A 14055-nucleotide genomic window follows, 5' to 3' on the forward strand; every position below is an offset into this window, starting at 1 on the left:
CCTGTCTCGAAAAACCAAAAAAATAAAAACTAAAAAAAAAATAGATTCCTGGGGTCAATGCATTTAAACCTTGTCTCAATAATCATCCACTCATACAGGGGTCCAGAGGCCTCCGTGTAAGATATGCCTTTGGTCAGTGCTGAAGCCCAGTGCAATGGCCATTAGGCTGGTCAAGCCTTCCCAGAGGCCACTCTCTGACCTTTGCTCCTGTCTCCCTCCCTCACTGGGGAAGACAGCAAGCAGGCACAGAGCCAGACACGCTTGTCTTCTAATCCCTGAGTCCCATCAGCTCAGGGTCTGCTCACTGATTCTATCCAATGACAGTGCTCCGCACACCAGCAGGGGCTTTTGTGTGCCTGCCAAAGTCACTCCCGGCTGCCTGTGGCCAGCTGAACAAAGAGTAAAGCGTTAAAGAGGTCTGGATCAATGAGGGTTGATAAGGGGCATTATCATGTTGCCTGGGGACCTTTGGGTGTCAGCAGTCCCCCCCCCCCGGGGGAGCACTTAGCCAGGCCCTGCCCACAACCTCAAAAGCATCCAGCTGTGACACTGGGAAGGGCATTGCCTTCTAATAGTTTGGGGGGTGAGAGAAGTAAACTCACCTTCTCTTGCGGTGGAGGCGTGCGTGGACAAATGTTTAATTAGGCCAAGATTCAAAAGCCCAGAATGTCACTGCTGGTGACATCGATTTGGGAGGGGCGGCTTGGCCCAGGTCAGTGAAGACCGAAGAGGGTGGAACTGGGTCTGTCTGGGAATCCATTCCAATCTCTAGGGAGGATTCCAAACACTTTCCTAAGCCACGCACCCCATCCCTAGCAGCCACCTCTCAAGACGACCAGAGGGCTGAACTGCCACCAAAGGTGTTCAAGTCTGGGTACCTTCTGTTCCCCTGGCAGCACCCACCATGGTACCTTAGCCAGAGACACACAGAACAAACCCTTCGCGGCCCTGATGACAGGACCAGAGGACCCCGCCCCCTACATTGATACCTGCACCTTGTTTTCTCCTGATCCGGGATGGCCCAGCTGGCAGGACCCCGGTGCAGGACCCATTTCAAACCAGGGCACCGGAGCTGGAAGAAGATGCTCAAACGTCTCCGATGCATAGCGCGCCCTCTGCCTCCCACCCTCGGAAATCCCACGCTGGGCTCCACGGCACCGGGAAGGATGAGAGCTATCTGGACAGGTTCCCCGGAAGGTGTCACCTATTCCCCAGGTGGAGGGCCCCACCCCGCACGGGGCCTGGGTGGTGGCCGTGAACGCACCAAGAGGGAGACTGCATAAGAAGGTGACCACGTGCAGTGCACCGGCCGAGCAACCGAAGAAGGTGCGTGCATCGCGGAGGAGGTGCGGGGCCCGCTCGCTCAGACACAGCGTGGCCCCGACGTGGTAGAAGCCCAGGAAACCGCAGCCGGCGAACGACAGGCTCCAGCCGCGCTCTGGGTCGTACATGGTGCTCGGCGCTCAGGGTGGCGCTGCAGCTCAGCTTCAGCTCCGCTCCCTGTTTGCAGCTCTGAGCCTAGGGAGCGGCAGCAACTCGGGCAGTCTTCGGATGACATCACCCGAAGCCCCGCCCCACTCAGACCATGCAAATAAGCCAGAGGGAGGCCCAATGGGCTTACAGGACTCCTGCTCCGCCCCCGCCCTCTTGGGCTTTCCCAAACCCTAGGCTTGGGTGCTTGCTGGACAGAAGGGGTTCTTTTCATTCTTTCTTTAAGGTCCTGAGTGGCATGCCCGGGACACTCTCTCCTTTCCTTTATTACAAGGGAGATGGCACTATCTAAAAAGGAATTATTGTTTCCTTTATTTTCTCGCAGGTTTTCTGTTTCTGAAGTTATTTATTTTGCTTTCTGTACGTTTTCAATTCATAGAGAGAGGTAGGAGATTTTCTTTCTTTGTTAAAAAGATACTAAGGGGTCCCCCTCCCCCATGTGCCTGAGTATTCTGCTTGCATGCATGTCTGTGCACCACGGGTATGCAGTGTCCACGGAAGCCAGAAGAGGATCTTAGAGCCCCTGGAACTGGAGTTACAGACAGTTGTGAGCCATCAGATGGGTGCTTGGAATTGAACTCCAGTTAGAGTACTTGTGCTCTAAAACACCGAACCATCTCTCCAGTCCTTGTTTAACTTTACAGTACTAGGAGCTGAACCAGGGGCCTCCTGCATGCTAGGCAAATGCTCTCTACCCACTACAAGCCCAGCCTTTTTTCCCTTAGGACATGCTGTTTCCTTCGGTTATTCGGTTGGCTTTCAATTCAGTCTGTACCCCAGCCTGGACTTCAACTTCTGCCCCTCGTGCCTCAGCCTCCTAGGTAACTAGGATAACAGGATGGCACCACCTGGCAGGGCCTCCAGTTTCCATGTCAGGTGTCACTTCAAAATAAACACCGAGATTGGCAGGTGTCAATAAAGGCAAGAGTTGGGGGAACTAGAAGCCAGATGATTTCTGGTCCTGACTGTGCCTGTTCAGGCTTATGACACAAAGTATCTTTGACCAGTTGGTTTAAGATTCTAAAAGCCATATTTTGTCTTATTTTATGTATAGCAATACAATGTGCATATTACTCTATTATTTAAATTTTATTTTTAATATTTTCTGTGTACCCATTGGCTGCATTCATGTCTGGTGCCCATGGCAAAGGGCATTGGAGCCCCTGGAACTGGAGTTACAGTCATGAACCACTATGCGGATGGTGGGACTGGAACCCAGGTCCTCCGGAGGAGCAGCATGTGCTCTTAACCACTGAGCCATCTCTCCAGCCCTATAGTAGGATAATTTGATACAATGTTAAGCAGAAGGAAAAAGAGGGAATGTTTAAGTTCTAAAACCCCTCACTCCACAGAACAAATTTCTTTTAAGAATACTTTTTTGAAGTGGGTCAACACAACAAATGTATTCAGTGATTAGTGGTATCTAATTCCTACTGCCCTGATGGTCAGTGGGATTAAAAAGATATCCCCCTTCAGTCACTGCTCAAAGGAAGAACACAGGCTGGACTCTTTTGCAATGCAAAAATGGTTCTTTGGTACTCCAGTACCCAGAGAGTTGAAGTCCCATGTCCATTATGGAGAGGGGGAAACTTTGACAGAGTTGAAACTAGAAAAAAACATAGCTTTGCATCCTTTCTCGTGACTCATGTGTCCTTTTGGTTCACATCCCTCTTTTGATCTCCTTTCTAACTTGTAGAAAAATGTAAGGGCCTGTTGGCCACTGGCTGCCCTCTTGGCCCTTACATCCTTGTGTGCTGACACAGAGGAGTGCTCTGCCTCACACCTGATGAGCATCCTTTAACCACGCAGAGCTTTGGTCTGCTTCCCAGTCCTGGGGAGGAAAAGCAGATGTGTGTGGTTCACTGTGAGGCTAAGTGTGAAGACAGCTGCTAGCATCCTGCTAGGAGCACCCTCTGTCCCCATCCCAGTCTCTGGGTCTGCCTTACGCCCATACTTCTCCTCTGGCCCTTGCGCAAGCTGACTCATCTCCTGAGCTGAGCTCCTCATTCTGGCCTTAGGGAGTTTCTCCATATTTCACCATCTGTTCACTCAAACAAGCAAGCGACAACTCTGCCCATGGTAAGAGGGCCTGTGGCTGTGCCCTGCTGGACTCTCTTTCTCTCCACCACCCTCCCCCCCGTCACACACACACACACACACACACACACACACACACACCTCTGCAGGATAGGATGTCAGATCCCCATGATAACAGAGAGTCTGTTCAAGCTTGAATAATGAAGGATTCTTTCCCAAAACAAAAGGCATCTACTTCCCCACTGCTCTGGTGTTTAACTCAAAATACACTGTGGGATTGACTGGCAAGAGCTGGGTGTTCTTTTCTGTAGAGCAGTTCATATTGCCTTTGAGTCCATGAAGTAATTACACTTCACTATTAAAAGCCAAATGCCTAGGAAAGAGAAGACACGATAGGCTTGAGCAGACTTTTATTTTGATAAAAACAATTAAGATTTTAATATTCAGTCACATTAAATAATTTATGCTTAAACTTCACTTTTGGGGAGGCTACAGAGATGCTTCAACTGTTAAGAGCACTTACTGCTCTTGCAGGGGACAGAGGTTCAGTTCCCAGCACCCTCATGGCAATTTACAACCATTCTAATTCCCGTTCCAGGGAATCCAACACCCTCTTCTGGCCTCCCAGGGCTCCATTATGCACGTGAATATATACTTGTGCAGACTCGCACAAACACAAATTAAAAATAAGCATATCTTTTAAAAATAAAAGTTTGAGTTACCTGTGAGTCCGAGGCCAGCCTGGTCTACAGAGCAAGTTGCAGGACAGTCAGGGCTACACAGAGAAACTCTGTCTCGAAAAATCATAAAAGAAAATAAAACAAAACAAAGAGTTTGTGTAGCTTATCGGAGAGACTTAAACAAACAAGCAAACAAAACAACAACACTATTTTCATACAAACTTTCAGATGACTATGGCGGTTAACCTTGATCTTCAACTTGCATAGATTTGAAACCACCTAGGTGCCATTCCTCTGACCGTGTCTGGGAGGAGTTTCCATTTACCTACGGAGGGACAACCAAGACCAAATGTGGGTGCCACCATCCTACGGTGTCCCGGAGTGTCTTTCTTAAGATCCAAATTGCAAAGGAGGAAGGCAACTGAGGACCAGCATGCAGCTCTCTCTGTTTCCTGGTTGTATTCAATGCCATCGGCTGCTTCCTGCTCTCTCTGCCCTGCCTTACCACAGAGATGAATACCTCAGACTGCTGAAATAAGCAAGTCCTTGCCAGCAAGACGGCTCAACAGATAAGGAGGCTTACTGCCAAGGATGGTGACCTGCTTTCCATGCTAGGACCGTTCAGAGGAAGACGAGGAATGGCTCTGGCTAGTTGTCCATTGTGTTCTCTTCCTCCGCCTCCCACACACAATGTAATAAACAATCAGAACAAACCTTTCTGTCCTTAGGTTGTTTGTCACAGCCACTGGACAAGGAGCCGACAAGAGATGAAGGCACTTTCTGGATTTTTCCTGCCTCCAGGAATCCTTCAGTCCAGACATCTGGGATAGCTGACGGCCATGCTCAGGGCCTTGCGAATGTCAGGGGTAGATTTTTAGCCTATCGCATGTCTCCAAGAGATCCTAACAGGGTTTAATATCACCCAGCAGGAGATACCCAACCCACTGGCCCAGAGATTGAGAACAGCTCGGAAGCAAACAAAGTCACTGTGACTCCTTTAGTAGTCATGGATTTTGCATTTTATTTTATTGCCTATTTGCTAAAGTTCAATTATAATTCACAAGCCATCACTTGTGAGTTATCTGTGTACATGCACAAAGATGAGTATGAATGTGAGCTTTTCAACACATACATCCATCTCTGGATGAAGACAAATAACAAACCTTCTTGTTTGGTTCTCTGGCTATAAACAGTGTCCTTCTGGCCTGGTAACTGTCTTGTTCTCACACTGGGGACATTCTTTTAAGTGTTTTGACTGTTACAAGTGAATTGTTCCATATCTGAAACTCTGCCTAGGGTTCCCTGGATCAGGGATCCTGGGGTGTTTCTTACAGAAAGAATGCATTTAAGTGGGTGGAGAAATCAAAAGTTCAAGGTCATCTTCAACTACCTGGGCACTTCATGATACCCTGTCAACAAACAAAAACAGAAAAACATATTTAAAGGAGAGAGAATGCAAAAGGAACAGGAAAAAAAAGTTGTATCAAAGGAGGTTTGTAACAAGAGGTTTGCAGAAATGTAACTGTGTATTGATTTGGAATTGGCTAATTTTCATCAGGGGAAATCAGAACTGACTGTGTGCTGAGGGTATCCCTCAGTGGTATGGCACATGAGCCCTGGGTTTACTCTTCACCAGTGTAAAACGGAAGGAGGGAGATGAGAAGCGCTGTATGCTGTACACACCTTCAGAGGGAGGAAGGCAGATGCTGAATTTCGTGTTATTGGGACTGGAAATATACAGTGAACGGCTTGCTCTGACCACACAGGGTCCAGGTGGTGATGAGAGGCTCCTGAGGACAACGCTGCCCCACTCAGCCCTGCCGGATACAGGAATGCCAGCATCCTTCACCCAGTTTCCTAACCCTGCACCCAGGACCTGGCTGCCTGGAGGCTATCAGTTACCTGCCAGCTTGCTAGATGTCTGGATCATCCCAGGGAGATTTTTCTGCTAGTGGGAGGCAGGCTTGACTCAACCCACGGCAAAAATGGGATAGAAGTGTGTTGGGATGGATGGGTAAGCCAGGGCAACTGTGACCTGAGCCGGCGGCCCATGTCCTCCGCACAGTTCATTTTCAGATTGGCTGCTTGTCTCCACACACCTTCCCCAACTTCTTCAGGCCCCCAGTGATGCCTCAGTATGGAAGTCCAGCCATTGGTCCACTTTGTCTCACCCCCTCACCTGCTCCGTGAACTTTGTCACCGGCCCTGGCAGCCATTCACTCCTTTGTCCCCTTTTAACCTTTCCTGAATGTAGATCTCGGTTCCCGTGGGTCCATTCTGGCACAGCCATCACCCACATTCCTTCCCTCCCCAGCACTCTTTCCGCTTCATGCATTGGCTCTGTCCCTACCAGCAATCCATTCTCCACCACTCCCCCCCCCCAACACCAACCATCACTCTGCAGTCGGATTCCCACGAATCTGACTGACCTGCTTCACTGCTGTAGACTACTGTGACATGAACTTAGACAGATATTGGCTGTCTTTCCACAATGGCAGAGATTATTGAATAGCGACCAATCTGCCAGTTCCTCAGTTTCCCTGCTTTCTCTTGATCTTGCTTGGTAACTGCAGTCTTGCCCATGAGGAGTTCTTCACTCCATTCCAATGTTTTGGTGTTTTCGTTTATGCCTGTGAGTGTTTTGCCTGCGGAGGCCAGAAGAAGGTGTTGGACCCCCTGCGGCTAGAGTTTTAGACAATTGTGAGTCACCCTGTGGATGCTGAGAAAGGAACAGCCGGAGGACTTAACAGCTGAGGCTTCTCTCTAGGCCCATTTCAATCTTAAACACTACTTATCAAACTCATGAAACGTAGGTTACAGAATAGCTAAGATGCCCGGGCATGATGGCGCACACCTTTAATCCCAGCACTTGGGAAGCAGAGGCAGGTGGACCTCTGTGAGTTTGAGGCCAGCCTGGTCTACAGAGCTGTGGTGAGCCCACAGTATTATACAGTAAGTGGACAGCTGACAGATCTATCGGACTATCCACAGGAAGTGTATACCACTTGGAGTAACCCGTTTTTTTGCAGACAGCTGTCCTTTTGGATAAGTCACTGTCAATTCTGTAGAAATCTTGTGAAATCAAGGTATTTCTCCCTTCTATAGTATCCCAGCGGTGTATAAACTGATTTTTCCTGTAGAACAACTTGTTACCTCCCCTACAGCATGAAGCCGTGGTGGGAAAAGGATTCAGTCAAGTCCTTTTCTCATAGCCAAAATCTACAGAAAATCAGTCCCCCACAGACTTTCTTTCTTGTTGATAGTCACTGATAAGAAAGGAGGTAATATGTCTGCTCTAATAGCAGACTCAGGAAGGTGTAATTTACTGGTCTGCTCTGACTAACCAGGCTACTAATATTCTGTATTACCCTTTACCTTGCTTTCAAGGTAGCCCAGGAAATTAACTCTTTATACAGAAAAAAAAGGCCTGAGTTACTAAAACTAGCTTCAGAAAGAAAAATTCTCACCTGGGCACCCTGCTGGATCAAAAGCAAGGTCCCCAGAAGATATTCCTTACTCAACCAGCTCGATGCTAATGAAAAATCAAGCCCTCAGGTTAATAAAGCTACCAACAGCAGGGGGCTGTGTTCCCAGCTGCAGCCATGCCCCCTCTGAGATGTAAAACACCTCCTTGTCAGATCCACCGGCTCTCGTGACTCTGTGTAAATGCATGCTTGATACTATTGTTACTGCCTAAGGAATTGCTAACTTGTCTGTATGCCTGTATAAACTGAAAGCTTTGTGGAGATCACTTTTTTTTTAACCGTTACGCCTTATGCCTTATCCCTTACCCTTTTTTACCCTTACCTCTTATCCCTTACCCTTATACCTTATATCTAATGCCCCTATGGTGCTGCTGCTTCTTTTCCCTTCTTCTAGCTTCCCCCCAAATATAAAGAAACATGCAGGAAAAACATGCCTATGCCAATCAGTTTGTTTTATCCCTCAGATCCCCTTCCCAAGTCAGTTTTCACTGGTTGTACAAGTCCTGTTCTGAACCCTGAGAGAGTACTGACGCTGGTACTCATCTCCCGATACAGAGCAAGTTCCAAGACAGCCAGGGTTACACAGAGCAAACTCTGTCTCAAAAAACAAAACAACAGAACAGCCAAGAGAGGGTGAAACAGCTCTCAGGGGCCCTGAGGCTTCCCTAAACCAGAAGATGAACTGAAACAAGTCTGCTGACCTCACTTAGCCCTCAGCTGGTCAGATTGGTTGACTTTACCAACCAGTCCCGAACTGTTCCCACACTGGCTGCCAAGGTACCCAGCAGGTTCTGGCAGAAGAGAGAGCTCCAAATACAGAGCTCCAACCATAGAGAGAGTGATGTACAAAATTAAGCTCATCACCAGTCCGTCCTTGACACCCACTCTGCATGCAGGGTGGGTGGATGCTGCCTTACCCCAGGATTTAGCAGCCCTCCTTCATCCAGGTGAAGGACTAAGTCATCTGCCGGTGTGTTGCAAGCTTCCGATTTCCCTTCAGTGGCTTTGATGGGATTCAGTGTGATGTGTCCGTTGGTGACCATTCTGTGTTTGTGTGGATAAGAGATTGATCAGCCAGTGCTGGACAGATAATGTTCACTCACACACCATCAAGGCAGAATTGTTTGCCTTAGTACATTCTCTCAGGGCAGCCAACTGCTGTGTTGGCAGAGGAGTCATCCCAGGCCAGCCAGGGTCAAGAGTCACTGTTCTTACTACAGAAGAACCCGCCCTAGCAGGCCACTTGTGCCGGTGGGCTCACATGTGTGTGTCTGATTGGCTTGTTCAGCATGATGGCCTGAGCTGTGTGCAGTGTACAACGTCCTCCCTTTTGTTTAGACAGACTCTCAGGTAGCCCAGTCTAGCTTCGAACTCTCTATGTAACTGAGGATTGACCTTAGATTCCTGATCCTCTCACCTCCATCCCCCGAGAGCTGGAGTGAGAGAGAACAGGCCTTCATCATTGTCATCACCAGATTTATTATTGTTGGGGTGTGGCTGATATGTGTGTGTGAATGCAGACACACATGGGCCACATCTCAAGTGTGGACGTCACAGGACAACTTTCAGGAGTCTATTCGCCCCTTCGACCACCAGCTTGCCATTTCCAACATCCACAACCAACGATGATACCATACTTTAGGGGCTAGAGAGATCGTGCAACTGTTAAGAGCCCTTGTTCCCCCAGAGGATTCAAATTCGGTTTCCACACCCACATCAGGTGGCTCACAACCACCTGTAACTCCAGCTCCAGGGTATCTTCTGCCTGCTTCTGTCCTTTTGGGTACACACAGAGTCTGTCTCTCTGTCTGTCTTTCTTTATGTCTCTCTCATACTTTATGTACTATATATTAAGATATTCCTATATCTTCATATATACTATATGTAAGATATTCTCTCTACAGATATGAAATATATATGCTATATATTAAGATATTCTCTATATAGTTGAGACACAGAGTGATATATATGTACATGTATATGTGTATATATATTGTATATAATTTGTATGTATATACACACATATATACTTATATATGTCTACCTTTTTAAAAGGTGGTAGGGGATTTAAAGTTACAAAATCCATCCTCCAAGAACAAACTTTTTTGTTTGTTTGTTTGATTTTTTTTTCAAGACAGGGTTTCTCTGTGTAACCCTGGCTGTCTGGGCCAGTCTGGCCTCACTCTCAGAGTTATGCCTGTCTCTGCCTCCCAAGTGTTGGAATTAAAGGCATGAACCATTATACCTGGCAAGAACAGACTTTTATTTATTTCTTTTCTTTTTCTTTCTTGCCTTTCTTCTTTTTTTCCCTCCCTTCCTCCCTCCATCCTCCCTCCCTCCATCCTTCCTTCCTTTCTTCTTTCCTTCCTTTCTTTTGAGACAAAGTTTCTCTGTATAACAGCTCTGGCTGTCCTGGAACTCGCTTTGTAAACCAGGCTGACTTCAAACTCATAGAGAGCCACCTGCCTCTGCCTCCCAAGCACTAGGACTAAAAGCATGTGCCACCACGCCTGACTCAGGCTTTTTTTAAAGATCACTTTTTCTGAATGGGTCAATTCAATAAATGTATTCAGTGACTGAGTGTGTCTCGTTCCTGCTGCACTACTGGTCAGTGGAATTCTAAAGAAAGCGCAGCTTTCACAGTCACCGCCTCAGAGGACTAACACATGTCTTCTTTTACAGTGCAAAGGTGGTTCATGCTACTTCAGTACTTAGAAAGCTGAAGTCAAATATTGCCACGAAAGCTAACCAACCAAATAAAAACCTGTGATGAAACTGAAACGAGAAAAACAATTAGCTTGTTCTTCCTTCATGACTGTCCTTCTATACACCGCCTTCCCTCATCATGTCCGGTCTCCTTTTACTGATTTTTATTTTTTAATTTATTGTTTTTTTCAAGACAGGCTTTTTCTGTGCAGCCTTGACTGTCCTAGAACTCACTCTGTAGACCAGGCTGGCCTCAGACTCACAGAGATCCACCTGCCTCTGCCTCCCAAATGCTGGGATTAAAGGGGTGTGCCTCCAGTGCCCGGCTACATGTCCTGCCTTTTAAAGATTGAATAATATTCCACTGTGTGGGTGGAGCACATGTGCTTGCTCTGTGTGTGGCCCACTCCAACTCTTCTTTCTACACCTGGGTGTTGATAGGAGTGCGGGCCCTTTGGTTCCGGCTGCCCAGCCAGCTTAACCCCAGAAATAACCACACAGAAACTGTATTCATTTAAACACTGCCTGGCCCATTATTTCTAGCCTCGTATTGGCTAACTTTCACATCTTGATTTAACCCATTTCTAATAATCTGTGTATCACCACGAAATCGTGGCTTACAGGGAAAGATTCTAACCTACATCCATCTTTGGCAGGAGCTTCATGGCATCTGCCTCACTGCCCTTCTTCCCAGCATTCTGTTCTGTCCTCTCCGCCTATCTAAGTTCTGCCCTATCAAAAGGTCAAGGCAGTTTCTTTATTCAACTAATGAAAGCAACACACAAATAACAGGAACTTCTACACCACCTGGGCCTCAAATCCTCACCCCTCAGGGAAGCTCCCTGGGGCTGTGATCCTCCTAAACTTGGCCTTCCCATCCGCCAAACAAGACCAAGGACACCCCCTTATTTTCCATCTAGTCTTCTGAGTCTTCGGGGTCAGAACTGCAAATCCTAGAGCACTGGGAGAGAGAAGAGATTGTCCAGGAATGTGGCCACCTGGCAGGCTTCTTCCCTGCTGAGCCATGGAGAAGTCTGATGGACGGGCCCACTGTGAAACAGGCCACACTGCTTGTGATCAGAATCCTTCTGTGGCCAGTGACAATGGACTCCTCTCTGCCCTGCTTTGTCTACTTCTTTTAGCCCCTTCAGGATGTCGTCAGGTTTCTAGCCTGGAGGCCTGACTCTGAGGGTCCCAGAACATCAGATGCAGACACCTGCCACCTTGAGAGACAGAAGACAAGGCAAGGAAGGAATGCGTTCAGTGTGGCTCGTGTGGGGAAGGAAGAGGAACCAACATCCTAAGCCCTCTATGTGGAGAGCTTCAGGGTTGTCAGGGGGAAGAATAAACACAAGCGAAAAGGAAGCAGAGTGGGGCCAGTAGGCCAGTTCAGCAGGTAAAGTGAACGGAGTTGCCACTAAGCTTGACAACCTATTCGTCCCTAGGACTCATGTGGTAGGAGGAGAGAGCTGACTTGCTCAGATAGTCCTTTGACCTCCACACATACGGTGGCATTTGAACCCCAGTCCCCGTTGTACATGCAAGGTTAAAAACGATAACATGTAAAGCAAGCAGTATGAACCACAGTGCATGTGAGGTCTGGCCGGTGTTGACCCTGAGGGCCAGCTTCAAAGGACTCAGCTGGTGCCCAGGAGCTCCCAGTGCTGGAGGGGAGCGATTGGTCCCTCCTCATGAGGTGACTGTGATGGGCAGCCTCAGACTTGCGGTCTCTGGCATCTGAAGCAGTTTAAATGTGTTTAAACAGTGACCAATACTCTACCACCACACAGACAGTGTGCCCTTTGGCCAACCAGGAGATGTGGCTTCTGGTGGCCAAGGTCTGTATCCCAAGCCCCATTCACATTCGTAATGTGACAAGAGTCACCTGCAGGTTCAGGACTCACAGAAGCTGTGCTAGCAAGAGCTTCTCTATGTTTAGACACAGAACAAGGCTTGTCTCCATCTGATAGCACCAAGGGCCCAGCCTCATTTTTCTGCATGTATCAGGGTGCCTAAAGGTCAATACGTTCAAACAAAATGGAACCTGTACCTCTTGCCTGCCCCCTAGCTCCCTGTGTGTCCAGCCTGCAATGAACCAGCCTGCCTCCATCTTGTACCTGAAAGTCATCTCATGGTAAAGACAAACAAGGCTCATTCCTGTTTATGGTTAAATCTCTGTTTCTCAAGGATTGGACTATGCCCCACCTGTAACCTTAGCTACAAATGGTTCTGTACTGCCTGTTCTGAGAACTGGCAACCATGCCTTTATTTTAAAAGCTGTTATGACCGCCTTGCAGCCATAACTTCTTTTCCTGTAACCCAAGTAGAAACCCCCTACTCCTGAGCTATCAAAAGTCTTGTTTCCCCAATGTCCAAAGCTGATCTCTTGAACCCTGACTTAAGGAGAGACGGCCCACGTAAACAAATTAAAAAGCTTGCTTTAATTAACTTGGCTGTGATTTGTGGTCTTTCTCCTTCCAGCTGTGGGATTAACATCTGCAATCAGGCCTGGGCTCTTCCATTCTGGGATCCTCCTCATGCTTCTTTCTCTACTCCAACACCTTCTGCTGGAGTCCCACCCCAGCACTTTGGCTCAAATGGTCTCTCCCCTCCCTGCCCTCCCTTCTGTCTCCTCACCACCTTCTCCTCCTTTTCCCCTTCTTTCTTTCTCTTCTCTCTTCCCTTTCCCTCCCTCCCTCTCTCTCTCCTCTCCCTCCCTTCCTCCCTTCCTTCTTTACAATGTAAAAGGCCAGGGCTGGAGAGATGACTCAGAGGTTAAGGGCATTGCCCGCTCTTCCAGAGGTTCTGAGTTCAATTCCCAGCAACCACATGGTGGCTCACAACCATCTGTAATGAGGTTTGGTGCCCTCTTCTGGCCTGCGGGCATACACACAGACAGAATATTGTATACATAATAAATATTTTTAAAAAAACAATGTAAAAGGCCAAAGTTAAGGCCTCACATGTGGTGTTAATTGGATTTTCATTGTTTCAACAAACACCCAAGGGAAACAAAAGGAGAAGGGTTTATTTGGTTCCTGGGCTCCAAGATCACAGCCCATGGTGGCCCACTGGCTCCAGCTCTCTGGACCTGTGCTAACACAGAACACCAAGGCTGCAGGGCAGGGTGGAGAAAGCTGCTCACCTCAACCTCCTTTCCGCCTGGAAGCAGGGTGAGAGGTGAGAGGTGTGTGTGGGAAGTGTTGGGAGACAGTGTAGACCTTTGCCGGTTTGCACCTTCAGTGACCTCCAGTGAAGAAGGCTTCACCTTCCAATAATATCATCATTTCTGGAAGCCACCCAAAGGTTAAATCAGGGTCCAGTCACTTCTCAGTGATTGGATTTACCAGCTGGGGATCAAATTTCCAACATATGAACTATTGGGGGGCACATTGCATTCAAACTCCCAGACAAGTGTCTAAGCACCAGTATCTCAGAGCCACAGTCCTGGGAAGACCATATGACCTCTTGAACCTTTTAAAATCAGTCTTTCAGGAGGGGATAAAACACTGAGGCTCTTCCCTTCACACACACACACACACACACACACACACACACACACACACACACACCATGGGAATGTCTCCACGGTGTCTACTTGTTCTTTCCCACTCTCTTTACCTTGTGTATCCTAACACTGGCCTGCCAGAAAGGAA

General features: G+C 47.9%; 1 protein-coding gene across 2 annotated transcripts in view; it reads right to left on the bottom strand.

Annotated features, from left to right (window-relative positions):
* Positions 1–1534, bottom strand: part of Pnpla3 (patatin like phospholipase domain containing 3) — a 20307-nt gene extending 18773 nt beyond the window's left edge. The window contains exon 1 of one of the 2 annotated variants that reach the window (XM_005354425.3): positions 1265–1534. In XM_005354425.3, coding sequence (XP_005354482.1) covers positions 1265–1451 — 187 coding nt within the window. In that variant the 5' untranslated portion in view covers positions 1452–1534. Of the gene's footprint in view, positions 1–995; positions 1165–1264 lie in introns of those variants that run through there. The other variant, XM_026782800.1, reaches the window with a different exon arrangement.
* Between the last annotated feature and the right edge of the window lie 12521 nt (positions 1535–14055).

Source organism: Microtus ochrogaster, chromosome 15 (genome assembly GCF_000317375.1).
Source record: "Microtus ochrogaster isolate Prairie Vole_2 chromosome 15, MicOch1.0, whole genome shotgun sequence".
Lineage (NCBI taxonomy): Eukaryota > Metazoa > Chordata > Mammalia > Rodentia > Cricetidae > Microtus > Microtus ochrogaster.